The sequence below is a fragment of the Astyanax mexicanus genome, chromosome 22, assembly GCF_023375975.1.
Source record: "Astyanax mexicanus isolate ESR-SI-001 chromosome 22, AstMex3_surface, whole genome shotgun sequence".
In the NCBI taxonomy this organism is placed as follows: domain Eukaryota; kingdom Metazoa; phylum Chordata; class Actinopteri; order Characiformes; family Acestrorhamphidae; genus Astyanax; species Astyanax mexicanus.
Genome location: NC_064429.1, coordinates 8,665,161 through 8,679,560, shown reverse-complemented (window position 1 = coordinate 8,679,560; position 14,400 = coordinate 8,665,161). Strand labels below are relative to the sequence as shown.

Sequence of the window (14,400 nt, the reverse complement as noted above, 5' to 3'; positions counted from 1 at the left end):
TTTCCTGCAGATGCAGAGGGACAGCAGAGCGCGAGTGAAGAGCGGATCTATAGACTGAAAGGAATCACAGCTGAGTTCAGCAGAATATTCTGTATGAAGAGTCCGGCGGAGGAGAGGGAGCTCATCTTCACTCATCATCTCGTCCTTCCCAATAAAAAGCTCCTGCTGGATCCTGTTCTATTTATAACCTCAACTAGGGCAGCGAGGACCAGCATCTTCCCAAGCTTTTGAAGCTGCAGTAGCTTGAAGCTGAAGAAGGTCAGGGTGGGTTCAGCATTCAGAAATTCTCAAAGTATCATATACTATTCACTGGTTTATAAAGTGAGCTGAGTGATGGTTTTCTACTTTAGAGCGAAAAATGAATGAATGAATGAATAAAGGTTAACCAGAGACTGTAAAACAAAGATGGACGCCGTGTCGCCGTTCCCATTCATTTAATGAAAATGATGCCAAAATCTTCCTCCATGTTGGCGATCCTAATACCCGAGTCTGTAGAGCGCAGTAGAGACCAGAGGAGGGAGAAAGACTGTGGAGAGACAGCCTACTCATTTAAATAACCCCGCCCCTGAGGGCTGCTCATTGGTCCCATCCCGGCTATAGGTGTAACCCAGCCCTTTTACAATCACGTTTTTTACACACAACCATTTATACTCAGCACTCATCCACACAGCGTAAAGTTACGGCAGCAAATAGCACACAACATACTCTTAACTGGAAACAACAGCATCCTCTACCTCTACAGCAACTAACCAGGTCAGAGTGCCAATCCATATCTGCCATATCAACTCACAGTCATACATACAGCTCTGGAAAAACTAATAGAGCACTTCAGTTTCTGAATCAGTTTCTCAGATTTTGCGATTTATAGGTTTATGTTTAAGTAAAATGAACATTGTGGTTTTATTCTATAAACTACAGACAACATTTCTCCCAAATTCCAAATAAAAATATTCTCATTTAGAGCTTTTATTTACAGAAAATGAGAAATGGCTGAAATAACAAAAAAAGAAAAGATGCAGAGCTTTCAGACCTCAAATAATGCAAAGACATCAAGTTCATATTCGTAAAGTTTTAAAAGTTCAGAAATCAATATTTGGTGGAATAACCCTGGTGGTTTTTAATCACAGTTTTTTTTTTCATGCATCTTGGCATCATGTTCTCCTCCACCAGTCTTACACACTGATTTTGGATAACTTTATGCTGCTTTACTCCTGGTGCAAAAATTCAATCAGTTTGGTTTGATGGTTTGTGATCATCCATCTTCCTCTTTATTATATTCCAGAGGTTTTAATTTGGTAAAAAAAAAAAAAACTCATAATTTTAAGTGGTCTCCAGAGCTTTTTTGTCCAGAGCTCTACATTTACACAAACACACAAACCTACGTACACATATTTTTTTGAGTGTCCAGTTTACCTGATCTTTTTATGTTTTTGGACTCTGGGAGAAAACCAGTGTCCCTTTGGGAAACCCATACAGACAAAGGGAGAACATGAAAACTATCCACTCAGATAGGGACTTAAACCCAAGACCCCAGAGTTGGGAGGCGAAACTTATAACCAATAAGGTCCAAACCAGAAAAACATCTGAACCATCTGAATGTTTTATTTTTTTGCAGTGAATATAATCATGTAAGATGTAAGTTTGATAGTCAGAAGCCATCAAACAAAACTGAACTGCTTGATTTTTTGCACCAGGAGTGGAATTCGGTCACCCAAAAGCAGTGTGTAAGACTGGTGGAGGAGAACATGATGCCAAGATACATGTTTAAAACTGTGCTTAAAATTTTATGATATGAACTTGTTTTCTTTGCATTATTTGAGGTCTGAAAGCTCTGCATCTTTTTTTGTTATTTCAGCCGTTTCTAATTTTCTGCAGATAAATGCTCTAAATGACAATATTTTTATTTGGAATTTGGGAGGAATAAAACAACAATGTTTATTATACTCAAACATAAACCTTTAAATTGACTCTTATTTTTTTCCAGAGCTGTATATATATATGTGTGTGTGTGTGTGTTAGTTAAAATATTTCCTGTATGATTCATTATTCCTGTACGGAAATGTAAATAATTTCTATGAAAACTTCATAATTATTTAAGAAATTAAATGATGTGACTCATGGCTGTGTGTGTTTATGCCTGTAAATGATTGCCAGTAAAGGCAATAATCTCAGTTTTTTTGAGACTGGGTTTTAAGGTTTTGTAACTGAGCTGCAGAGGATCGGACTGATCTGTAATTTTAACAGAGAAATCTGAGAAGAGTCATTTTAATAAAGCTGGAGATGGGCGGGCGGGCGGAGATCAATGCACAGAGCAGACCCGGGCACCGGCTAATAGAGACTGCTGGGAGTAAGAGTGGACTCTTTGACCTCACCTCCCTCATCTTCTCGATGCCGTTGGTGAAGATGTAGGCGATCACGATCCACTCCTGAGGAGAAGGCCACAGGTCCATCTTCACCAGAACGATGTAGTTAAACAGCATCAGGTAGCCCACGTACGCCATCTGTGGAGGAGAAGCAGGGACACCTTTGATTAGGGGTATGTATATCCCCCCCATCACTAGTGATGCCACGACACCAGGAGGTCGAAGGCTGTGAAGTCAGACTCCACCTCTTTTTGAACTGCTGCTGATGCTTTAGCATTACCGAGTAGCATCACAGCACTAACGCTCGGAGGAAAGCAGCACAGTGACTCGGTTCTGATACATCAGCTCACAGACGCAGCCTTGTGCTGATCCACATCACCCTAGGAGTGATGAGGGGAAAGAGAGAGTGCCATATACTGTACTGTATCCGCCCAGAGAGAGCAAGACCAACTGTGCTCTCTCAGGGCTCCAGCAGCTGATGGCAAGACGCATGACATTTTATTAATAACCATAGCGTCTTGTACATTGATCTAATTGCAAAAAATAACATATGTAATAAAAACATTATTAAAACAATTTAAAACACTGAAAAAATAGCATTTATTAGCTGTCCACCACACTTTAACTTTTTTTGCATTGTTGTGCGACTCCAAATTCCATCTATGCTTAAAATTTTTTTTTTTTCATAATTTTTTCCGTGATATTCAAGTTAAAATGTACACATTTTAGTTGTGTTCCTGGGTTTCACTCAGTCCTGTTGCACTGTAAAACATTACCCTGAACATCTGAAACATCTGGAACATTCTACAACAGGAACAAGTCACATCCACAACAGGAAGTGACATCATCTGGTTCTTCTAAAGATCATGGGAAGACCAAAATAAAAAAATTAAAAAAGTTCCCTCATTTGTTTTTCTGTATATTTGATCTTTTTGTAACGATGACTGAGGAGCTCAATCTCAACACTCAGTCCTGTTACCTAAATTTACCTTAATTCTTAGATCCTATTTGTTTATTTTTAAAACACTAATTTTGGGAAAATCATTAGAATGTGCTCAGTGTCCTCATGCTATTAGCATAGCCGCTGTTTAGCTATTTTTCATGTTTTTGCCAATTGTATTAAAAAAAAAACTCATTCCTGTTACTCAAAACATGAAAAGTAACAGGAATGAGTGTTAGTAACAGAAGTGAGTTTCAGTAACAGGAATGAGTTTCAGTAACAGGAGTGAGTTCCAGTAACTGAAGTGAGTTTCAGTAACAGGAGTGAGTTTCAGTAACAGAAGTGAGTTTCAGTAACAGGAGTGAGTTCCAGTAACAGGAGTGAGTGCCAGTAACAGAAGTGAGGTTCAGTAATAGGAATGAGTGCCAGTAACAGGAGTGAGTTTCAGTAACAGATGTGAGATTCAGTAACAGGAGTGAGTTTCAGTAACAGGAGTGAGTTTCAGTAACAGAAGTGAGTTTCAGTAACAGGAGTGAGTTCCAGTAACAGGAGTGAGTTCCAGTAACAGGAGTGAGTGCCAGTAACAGGAGTGAGTTTCAGTAACAGAAGTGAGTTTCAGTAACAGGAGTGAGTTCCAGTAACAGGAGTGAGTGCCAGTAACAGGAGTGAGTTTCAGTAACAGAAGTGAGTTCCAGTAACAGGAGTGAGTGCCAGTAACAGAAGTGAGGTTCAGTAATAGGAATGAGTGCCAGTAACAGGAGTGAGTTTCAGTAACAGATGTGAGATTCAGTAACAGGAGTGAGTGTCAGTAACAGAAGTGAGTTTCAGTAACAGGAGTGAGTTTCAGTAACAGGAGTGAGTTTCAGTAACAGAAGTGAGTTTCAGTAACAGGAGTGAGTTCCAGTAACAGGAGTGAGTTCCAGTAACAGGAGTGAGTGCCAGTAACAGGAGTGAGTTTCAGTAACAGGAGTGAGTTTCAGTAACAGAAGTGAGTTTCAGTAACAGGAGTGAGTTCCAGTAACAGGAGTGAGTTCCAGTAACAGGAGTGAGTGCCAGTAACAGGAGTGAGTTTCAGTAACAGGAGTGAGTTCCAGTAACAGGAGTGAGTTTCAGTAACAGGAGTGACAGAAGTGAGTTTCAGTAACAGGAGTGAGTTTCAGTAACAGGAATGAGTGCCAGTAACAGAAGTGAGTTTCAGTAACAGGAATTATTCGGAGTATTGTACTCTGGTTTATTGATTTGATGATGTGAACGTTAGTAAACATTAGTAAACCACTTTTGTTCAATTCTGTGTGTTTTTTCATTTATCTGTTTGTTTTATTAAATTGCATAATAATAACTTCAATCAGGTTTAGGTTTAGGTATTTTTATCTTGATAAGATAAAAATAGCTTTGCATCTTTTAGAAAAATATAATGTGCATGCATATACAGTAATTTTTTTTGTCAATTTTATCAATTATTTGAACATGCAGACAATCATTTCTTTAAAATAAATTCAATCAAAGGAATTAGTCAACTTTATTTTAAACATGCTTTTTAAATGTCACATGAGTTTTGGTAAGAGGAATGAAAAAAAATATTAACCACCTTCAGCTTAGAAATCTTGCAAAAAATAAGTAAAGCTGCCTGAAATTGGTAAGTACATTTTTTAAATAGTTAAATATATGTGTTATTAGACTCGGAGTTGAAAAAATATATTTTTTAAAAAGTGTGAAAAATATGGTATATTTCTTCATTTTCTTTCAACAAAACCAAACTGTGTAGCTTGTGTCCTTTATTTATTAATGAATACACTGATATGAAGGACCATATGAATATAATCTAATTTCTAGCATTTATAGTGTAATTGAAAGGCATTATTTAATCCAGAACTGAGTGTAATGTGTGTGAGAGAGGCTGCCAGGCTCTAACAGAGCTCTAACATCTGAGAGGAAATTCAGAGCTCTGTCAAACTCAGTGACAGGACATGGTCCTGCTAGCTTAGACGAGTTCTAGTTTCAGACGCCTGCAGAGACTGAAACCTGTCAAACACGCTGCTGTGTGAGATACCTGACATAACAGCCCTGATATTTCAGTGTTTTCACACTCTGGATTTTGGAGGCCTGAATAAAAAGTTCTGGATCTTTTTTTTTTGGGGTCTTTCATTCATATGGAGACATTTGACTGAAATTTAAAAACAGTGTTTTTAATGGTCTCTACATGTAATACAGGTGGTACATCAGGTGACCTCAGAAATATTCATTCAAATCTATAAAGTATAAATATTTCATCTGTATTTTAGCTGGTGCTTGGAAATTGTAGCTTGATCATGGGTGGAACATGATCTAAAAAAATTAGGAACCACTGTTTAATATCCAGTACTGTGCAAAAGTTTTAGGCACCAAAGCAAATTAATCTAATCCATTTATCTCAGCAATATGAGTGTTTTTACCTGAAAAAAGCACCACGCATGAATTGAACAGGTGCAAATAAACATAAATACAGTGAAACATAACAAGGAATTCTCATTTTTAACTATAAGTATGTTATATCCTGTGAGCCGAACTGAAAAACAAAGTGTAGAGATACCAGATGTCTCCTTTTGTTCAGTTCCAGTAGCAGCTCACCTGATTTACCACATTTACCAGTAATTTACCAACCAGGTGTTGATGAATATGATGAGAACTAGAAATATTAAACTCTATTAAACTCAGATTAAGAGGAGAGATTAGGAGATTTTGTTATAAGGAAAACAGTTTTTGTAAAACTGCTGTTTGTATTTATTGTAATTCTTTAATGTGTTTTACTGAGCTAATAATAAACACTTACTGCACAGATAAGAAGCTTTTTCTTTACTGTAAGGTACCCACAGGTGCCTAAAACTTTTGCACAATACTGTATATATATATATAGTCATATGAAAAAGTATGGGCACCCTTATCATGTTATTGATTTGAATACTCCTAACTACTTTTTACTGACTGACTGAAGCACAGAATTGGTTTGTTAACATCATTGAGCTTTGAACTTCATAGCCACAGTATACAGAGGGCTTGAGATCACCATGTCTGATGCCATTCATCTGTTAGAGGGGTATATAGCCCCCCAGCACTGAGCTGACCTCACTGATCTTCTCGTGGCTGAATGCAATTAAATCCAAACAGAAAAATCAGGGGAGGGGAGGGAGGGTTTGCCCGAGTGTAAATGCACTCTTCCCCTCATGCAACACGTTTTCTCTGTGATATAAAAGATGTGGGCGCTCTCCCGTACCAAACAAAACAGCCCATTAGCGCGTGTCGTGACTGCGGTGGGCCCGTGTGCCGTGGTAATGAGGGAGTGCAGAGGAGATCGAAAAAAGAGAAAAAGAAAAAAGGAAGAAGTGTAAACAGCGCAGCCGACACAGCAGATAGATATAATAGAAGCATTCGGACATCAGCAGTTGTGCATTGTGCGGCTATGATGAAAGTGCATTCATGCGTTTATTAAAAATGAAGCTAGAAAAATAAATAACTGACATCTACACTAAAACCTCCCTGTGCTTTCCACGCTTATGATATCGATCTCTGAGATTGATTTCTCACATACTCTGAATTCCACATTTTGTTGCAGATTGACTAGGTGCCACTCATACTGGACTCGGCTTACTTTCGTAACTTGAGACTGTTTGATTGCATGTGATGAGTGTTCTGTGATTGGCCTCAAGTATTTGTTTGTTACTCGAGAAAACTGAGCACACAAATACAGGGTTTGGACAATGAAACTGAAACACCTGGTTTTAGAGCACAATAATTGATTGTGGTGACGGACAGTTCTGGTGGAAACAGGAGAGTTGAGGTGCACATTGAATTCTGCCGTGATTTGATCAGCCGTGGTTTTATGTTTTTTTTGGATACAATCCGGGTTAGCACCCGAACATCCCTTTCAGACAGCTTCCTCTTACAGCATCCACAGTTAATCCTGTTGGATGTGGTTGGTCCTTCTTGGTGGTATCTCGCTGACATTACCCTGGATACCGTGGCTCTTGATGCATCACAAAGACTTGCTGTCTTGGTCACAGATGCTCCAGCAAGACGTGCACCAACAATTTGTCCTCTTTTGAACTCTGGTATGTCCCCCATAATGTTATAGTGTGCATTGTGTACAATATTTAGAGCAGAACTGTGCTCTTACCCTGCTAATTGAACCTTCAAACTCTTACTGCTCTTACTGCTGCAATAATGTGTAATTAATGAAGATTGAACACCAGGCTGCAATTTAGCCACGATGAAACCTCCCACACTAAAATTACGACAGGTGTTTCAGTTTCATTGTTCACTGAACCCCTGTAGATGCAACACAAATGTAAGCCCATACTTATATTTGTGTGCATAGTTCCACATTTTTGGTGTATGTATGTGGAAAAACTGTAAATCTGCTGGAAAAGCTAAAAAAAAAAAAGCATCTTTTTTTTTTTTTGCATATTATGCATATTTTAAGTTACTAGTAATTCAGGTCTCTCACCGTGTGGAACCAGAACTTGACTATGGGCGCGTTATAAAACTCGTAAATCTTCCGGCCCACTGGAATCAGGCGATGGCGGTGCTGCACCTCCTCCACTACCTTTTTCCGAGATGCTTCTGAGCTCACGTTCCCCAACATGGCCTGCGAAAAACACATGGAAGAACAGCAAGAAGAGAGAGAGAGAGAGAGAAAGCAGAGAGTGCTGGTTTTATATTTAATGTATGTAATGTTTTTCACGCTCAGAATTGAATGTGGCAGTTATGCGAGAAAAAAAAAAACAACTGCCGAACAATTCTGAGTGCTCAGGCAGGTGGTGCATGTGGAGAGGGCTTTGATGGTATTGCTGTAGAATGGTGGAAGAGAGAACGTCAGGAAGAGAGAGAGAGAGAGAGAGAGAGAGAGAGAGAGAGAGAGAGAGACTGAAATTTTAATGCCATTTCCATGTGTCCCTGGAACACATTCTCGAGCCAAGAGTGGGGAGCTCATTCTGATGGAGAACATGGCACACTCTTGGACATTGTGTCACAATTGTATTGCAAGCCTTTCACTATTGAAACCGTCAGCCATAGCTGAGCTGCTTAGCATGCATCGCTAAGCCGCTCACCCCTCTTATTCTTTCTCAAATCTACAGGCCAAATAGCTACAGATTAACCAGACAGACTTTTTTTAAAGTGATGACAGACTGGAGTCAGGATGATGCTACTACATACATATAGCAAGAGTGGCTCATTTAAAGAACCAATATCTATTATATTAGCTGTAGCGATTCACAAAATGATGCCAATTCACGGTCACATATTATGCTAACATGCTAAGTTTAAACACGAATCCTATTTCCACACCCCGGGTTGCCAGGCATGGAACACAACAGCAGGCAAACACAACAGACTACAGCTTCAGCATCCTTCTGAATGTCTTATGAACAGAGAATACACAAATAGAGTAAAATGTGTTTAAGTATTAGTAATCTCAGGTTAGATCCCAGAAGGACTAAAAGTCTGACTGGCCATTTTTTGGGGCAATTTTTGGGGCAATTTAACCAACAGCATGTTAGGTAGATGATCACAGAGTTTGGCTCATTGTTGGTGACAACATACAGCTCTGGAAAAAAATATTTTATTTTTTTTTATATACCAAATTGAAAATCTCTGGAATATAATCAAGAGGAAGATGGATGATCACAAGCCATCAAACCACCAAACTGAACTGCTTAAAAAAATGTGGCACCAGGAGTAAAGCAGCATAAAAGGCATTAAGTTACCCAAAAGCAGTGTGTAAGACTGGTGGAGGAGAACATGATGCCAAAATGCATGTTTAAAACTGTGATTAAAAACCAGGGTTATTCCAAGAATTCCAAGAGTTTTCTTTGCATTATTTGAGAAAGCTCTGAAAGCTCTCCATCTTTTTTGTTATTTTAGCCATTTATCATGTTCTGCAAATAAATGCTCTAAATGACAATATTTTTATTTGGAATTTGGGAGAAATCTTGTCTGTAGTTTATAGAATAAAATTCAGAAACTGGTTTAAACGTGGCCTCTTACTTTTTTTTTACAGAGCTGTAAATAAATTATACATAGAATAATTGATTCTGGCCGGATTTTTTGGTAAAACACACTTTTTTGTTTAATGCTAATGCATGGTGTACCACCATCATAACTCCATGTATAGCAGAGACAGTTCATTGCAATACAATTTTCAATTTGTGTCATAACTTCATAAATCTGTGCAAGATTCACAGTTGCATGTGGGAGGTAGGGAAAAAAACGCCAGCTCCCCAAGCTGTTTTGAGCAACGTCAGGTTAGCACAATGACACAAACCCGTCACTCAGCGATGAAGTCACTGACTCACAGACTTACACACCTGTCCAAGTCTTCCTGAGCGCCTTCCGGACTTCATTTACCCAGAGGTGGAAAAAGTACTGAAAAATTGTAATGAAGTACAAGTATCTTTACTTTGCTAAAATTCTACTCAAGTAAAAGTAAAAGTACCCATCTAAAAATCTACTCGAGTAAAAGTAAAAAAGTACTCAATTTAATATTTACTTTGAGTAAAAGTTACATAGTTACTTTTAATTATTTGATGTAAAAGGTAGGCAGTACTTTTAGACAGTATTTGTTCAGACCACCCCATAAAATATTATGCTTTAACTGCTATTTACATGTCTTTTTTTTTTTTACATCCAAGCAGATTGTTTAATGTTCCCGATTACATTACATTATAGGAATTAAAAACATGAAATCATACAAAAAAATGTCGTAAAGAAGCACATATCGATGGGTAGCATAACTCGACAGAACACCGTAATAAACACTGCTGGGAGAAGTTGCCATGGAGAACAAAACTCAATATATTTTTTTTAATTCAGAGAATTTGTTTTTTCCCCCAGCATTTTATTTGTTACTCAGTAACGGGTAGTTTTCCAGTGTAGTGAAGTAAATTACTTGCGTCACAGTGAACTTGAGTAAACGTAAAATTACCTATTTTAAAAACTACTTATTTAAAAAAATTACAAATTACTAATAAAATCTACACAATTACAGTAATTTAGGTAAATGGAATTCATTACTTTCCACCTCTGGGTTTAACTGTGCTATTATAGGTGTGGATGACTCCAGGCTACAGAGCTGATTCACACAGCGTCTCTCCTAACCGCTAATCGTAATAAACACTGCTGGGAGAAGTTCAGCTGCGCTGCCATGGAGAACAAAACTTTTTTTTTTTTTTAATTCAGACAATTAGTTTTTTTTCCCAGCATTTCATGTGTTACTCAGTAACGGGGAGTTTTTCAATGTAGTGAAGTAAATTACTTGTGTCAAAATTACAAATTACTAATAAAATCTACACAATTACTTATTAGTAATTTAAGTAAATGTAATTTGTTACGTTCCACCTCTGCATTTACCCGTAAGTCGCTTGTGCTAACCTGTTGCTTGAATGCAATCATGACAGTCATTGGGAAAACAAACAAACAAACCAGCCAAAACTGAAAAATCTGATTAAATGTTTGTGGGGAGGAAATTTGCACATTTCGCACAAATGTTTGCACAAGAGGAGCAGCTCGGGTATGGAGCGGCAGGCGGAATGAGGATGGGCAGGCTGTCCGCTGGGCATGCGCGGTAATGGCGGGGGCAGCAGGGATGATGAGTAATAAGAAGAGGAAGAACCATTCAGCAGAATGTCACAGTACCGTACTTCAGAAGTGGCACCGTTGCTGGAAGGAGGGAACAGAAAAAACACAGCGAGACGAACGACAGACAGACGGACAGACGGACACAGGGATGGACAGACAGACAGACAGACGGCCAGACAGACAGACGGCCAGACAGACAGGAGGAGACACGCTACAACTCCACGACCACACGTCTTTGCTAGGACAACGAGGAGAGAAGGGGCAAAGCAAGGAGGGTGGGACATATTCTTTAAAAAAGGGAGGAGCCATGAATTCGGGGAGAAAAAAGAACGAAGATTTAAAAGGGAGGCCAAATTGAGTTTGGGGAAGTTTACGATTTCTCGGCAGCGCTGTGTGCGATGTGTGCGTGTGCTGGACTACAGGCTAAAGAACGGGGCTAAGGTGGATGCTCTCACCACGGAGTTGTACTGCGCCTCACAGTATGCTCTTACGGTGAACTCCATGTCCTCCTCGTCTTTGTCCTTGGCCGGCTTGTCGGCCTCGTCGGAGTCCTTCTCCTGCAGGTAGGCCTCCTGCTCCTGAGGCATGTATGACATCTCGTCCTTGTTCTTGAACTCCAGGCTCAGGATGGAAGGAGGCAACAGCAGGCCTAGGATCACCTGGAATATAATAATGGTGCATTAGATGATTAGATGACCATAAAAGGCACAAAATTGCATGGCGGTGCAGTTAACAGACTACATGCAATAAAACACTGAATCAGTCATTTCTTTTAGTAACCTTTACTTAATCTCTACGTACAATATTACCTAATTACATTTATTCAAAAGAGTACAAGCTGTTGGTGCACATCTTGCTGGAGCATCTGTGACCAAGACAGCAAGTCTTTGTGATGCATCAAGAGCCACGGTATCCAGGGTAATGTCAGCATAACCACCAAGAAGGACCAACCACATCCAACAGGATTAACTGTGGACGCTGTAAGAGGAAGCTGTCTGAAAGGGATGTTCGGGTGCTAACCCGGATTGTATCCAAAAATCATAAAACCACGGCTGATCAAATCACGCAGAATTCAATGTGCACCTCAACTCTCCTGTTTCCACCAGAACTGTCCGTCACCACTATCAATTATTGTGCTCTAAATCCATCGCTGATGGGAAATTGCTCATCATGGGAAATGACTCATCCTGCTGACTCAGTGTTGGTGAATAAAATCCAGACATCTGCAGATTATAATGCCTTATTAAAGCTACATAACATATGCTAACAAATGCTATTAACAAACCCTTTTAGACAACACTCCACCGGCTCAACTAAACAAATATGCTCGTGTGTAGCGCTTCTTCGGCTCAGCTGTAAGACTGCACAGCCTTCCCTGATGCAACAGCTTAGACGTGTCATGAAAACAACAGGCAGAAACAGATGTAGATTGGAGGAGAAGAGGGAGAAGAGGGGAATCTCTGGCTCTTAAAGCCCTGTAAATCTCTCCTCCAGCAGCTGCCAAATGTGCATTAGAGAGAGTGAAGCCCACACATGGCTGATGCTACAGGGTGAGGAGCTTGTATTCTTGGAATTGCAGGCTTGCATGAGGAAAATATATATATAGCTCTAAATGAAACCTACATATACTAATTGGGCGAAAAAAATACACAAATAAATCCCAGATTGCTGCAAAACTCAGCATGCAGTTACGCAGTAAATTATTAAAAGTCTGCTCTGATTAGACACAAGAGGGTCTTGCCACAAGAGGGCGTAAAAGCGCTTCCCCCTTTGCTTAATTAGAAGGCTCTCAGAGGATACTTTTTGGTAGTGTACCTTTTGGTAGGGGTGGGCGATATGGCAAAATTATCATATCACGATTTCTTTTCTTCATAATCACGATAACAATTTTATCACGATTCTTTTCATGTTGATTGAGTGCAATCAAACAATCTAACCGTTCTTAAATACAGCACTAAAAACCAAACCGTTTTGGCCAAGCCAAGTTTTGAACAGATTTCAATCCATTAACAATCAATTGGTTAAAAATGGTACACAAAAACACCATTCAGGTAAAGTGCAATATAGCTGTTTAAACAGCTAAATTAGCCTATCACAAAAATGACAAGGCAAGACCAATACAGTAACAATTAAATAAAAGTGGTTAAATAAAAAATAAAAGCGGTTAAATAAAAAATTACTGTAAAAAAAAAAATCTTCCTGTAATTATCCTGTAAGTATTACTATTAGCATTCAATGTTTTGACAGGATTTAAGACTTAAACTGCTTAGCTGACAATGTCATTTAGAAAAAAATAAGTATTTCTGGCTTGTTTTCCACTGTTTTAAAAGGAACCATGTCTCTCCATCGTTTACTTCTCCTCTCGTAGGGAGTGACTCTCTCTCAAATGACCGCATTAGCATTGTTTGTTTTGGTCCGTCTGTAGCGTTAGCCTCTGCTAGCTGCGGTGTAGTTAATCTGCTGGTTACCTGATTTTCAGCGTGCCGTTTGGGATGCCGCCTCTTTAAGTGGTTAAAAAGATTTGTCGCGTTTCCATCCGACGTGAGAACGACCTCTGGGGGGGAGTAAGCAAAGGTTTTTTCTGTGATGGCTTATCATAGACACCTTATAATACTTCACGATCTGTTATCGTCATATCGCTCACCCCTACCTTTTGGTGAGAGACTTTTAGAAATGACTACACACCCAAAGACCTTTTCTCCCAGTTGAAAGACTTCAAAATTACAGCACTACAGGAACGCATTTATCACAAGAACTAGCGATGCAATGCCCGAGAATCTCCAGAGAGGAGAATACGCACTTGAAGTGAGTCCTGAATGAATGGGTAAAATCATATAAGTGAGTTTATCAATGTCTGATCGTTTTATACTGAAATATGTACTTAAATATGTCCTCAACACATAACTATGTAAAATGTTTCAGTACTGGAGTCATAATGTTTTAACTTCAGCATCAGATTACCAGCCAATCAGCTCACAGTAGCAGAGATGCATTCATTCATCAAATATGAAATCATTCATATTTTTAATTGAAGTTTAGCTCAATTATAGCTTTTATCTCCATTCACTCCCATTCATAAAAAAAAATCATATATACATAAATATTGTTTTTTTTCAGTGAGTGTATTACCTGTTTTTTAGCAAACCTACCAAAAAAATGTAGGAAAAGACAGCTGCAGCCTGTTATTGTTGTTTATATGAATGAGAATATATAATATAATAGTAGTCAGAACACTCAGAAAGGCTCTGCAGACAAAGTGCTGACTGGGCATTTTTAGAAAGATTGTTTTACAAACTATATGAATAAACACATAAAATAGCATCAGAAAAAGTCCACTTTTTTAGTTTAACTGTGAAATTTATGCGTGTTATAAAGTTTTAAAAAAGTGTAAAAATTTTTTTTAAAAAGCTCTAGTCTGAGAGGTTTAAGAGCTACAGTTTATATGAAGTGTGGTTTAGCATTAATTTCCAAACTCAAAACCCAATT

At 38.7% G+C, this 14,400-nt stretch overlaps 1 protein-coding gene across 5 annotated transcripts in view; it reads right to left on the bottom strand.

The window, feature by feature from the left end:
- trpm3 (transient receptor potential cation channel, subfamily M, member 3) overlaps positions 1-14,400 on the bottom strand; it is a 303,529-nt gene that overhangs the window by 21,342 nt on the left and 267,787 nt on the right. For 3 of the 5 annotated variants that reach the window (XM_049470204.1, XM_049470199.1, XM_049470201.1), the window contains exons 17-19: positions 11,370-11,573; positions 7,784-7,924; positions 2,373-2,501 (exon numbers count right to left, since the gene is read on the bottom strand). In XM_049470204.1, coding sequence (XP_049326161.1) covers positions 2,373-2,501; positions 7,784-7,924; positions 11,370-11,573 — 474 coding nt within the window. The remainder of the gene's footprint in view (positions 1-2,372; positions 2,502-7,783; positions 7,925-11,369; positions 11,574-14,400) is intronic. The other 2 variants (XM_049470200.1, XM_049470202.1) reach the window with 1 other exon arrangement.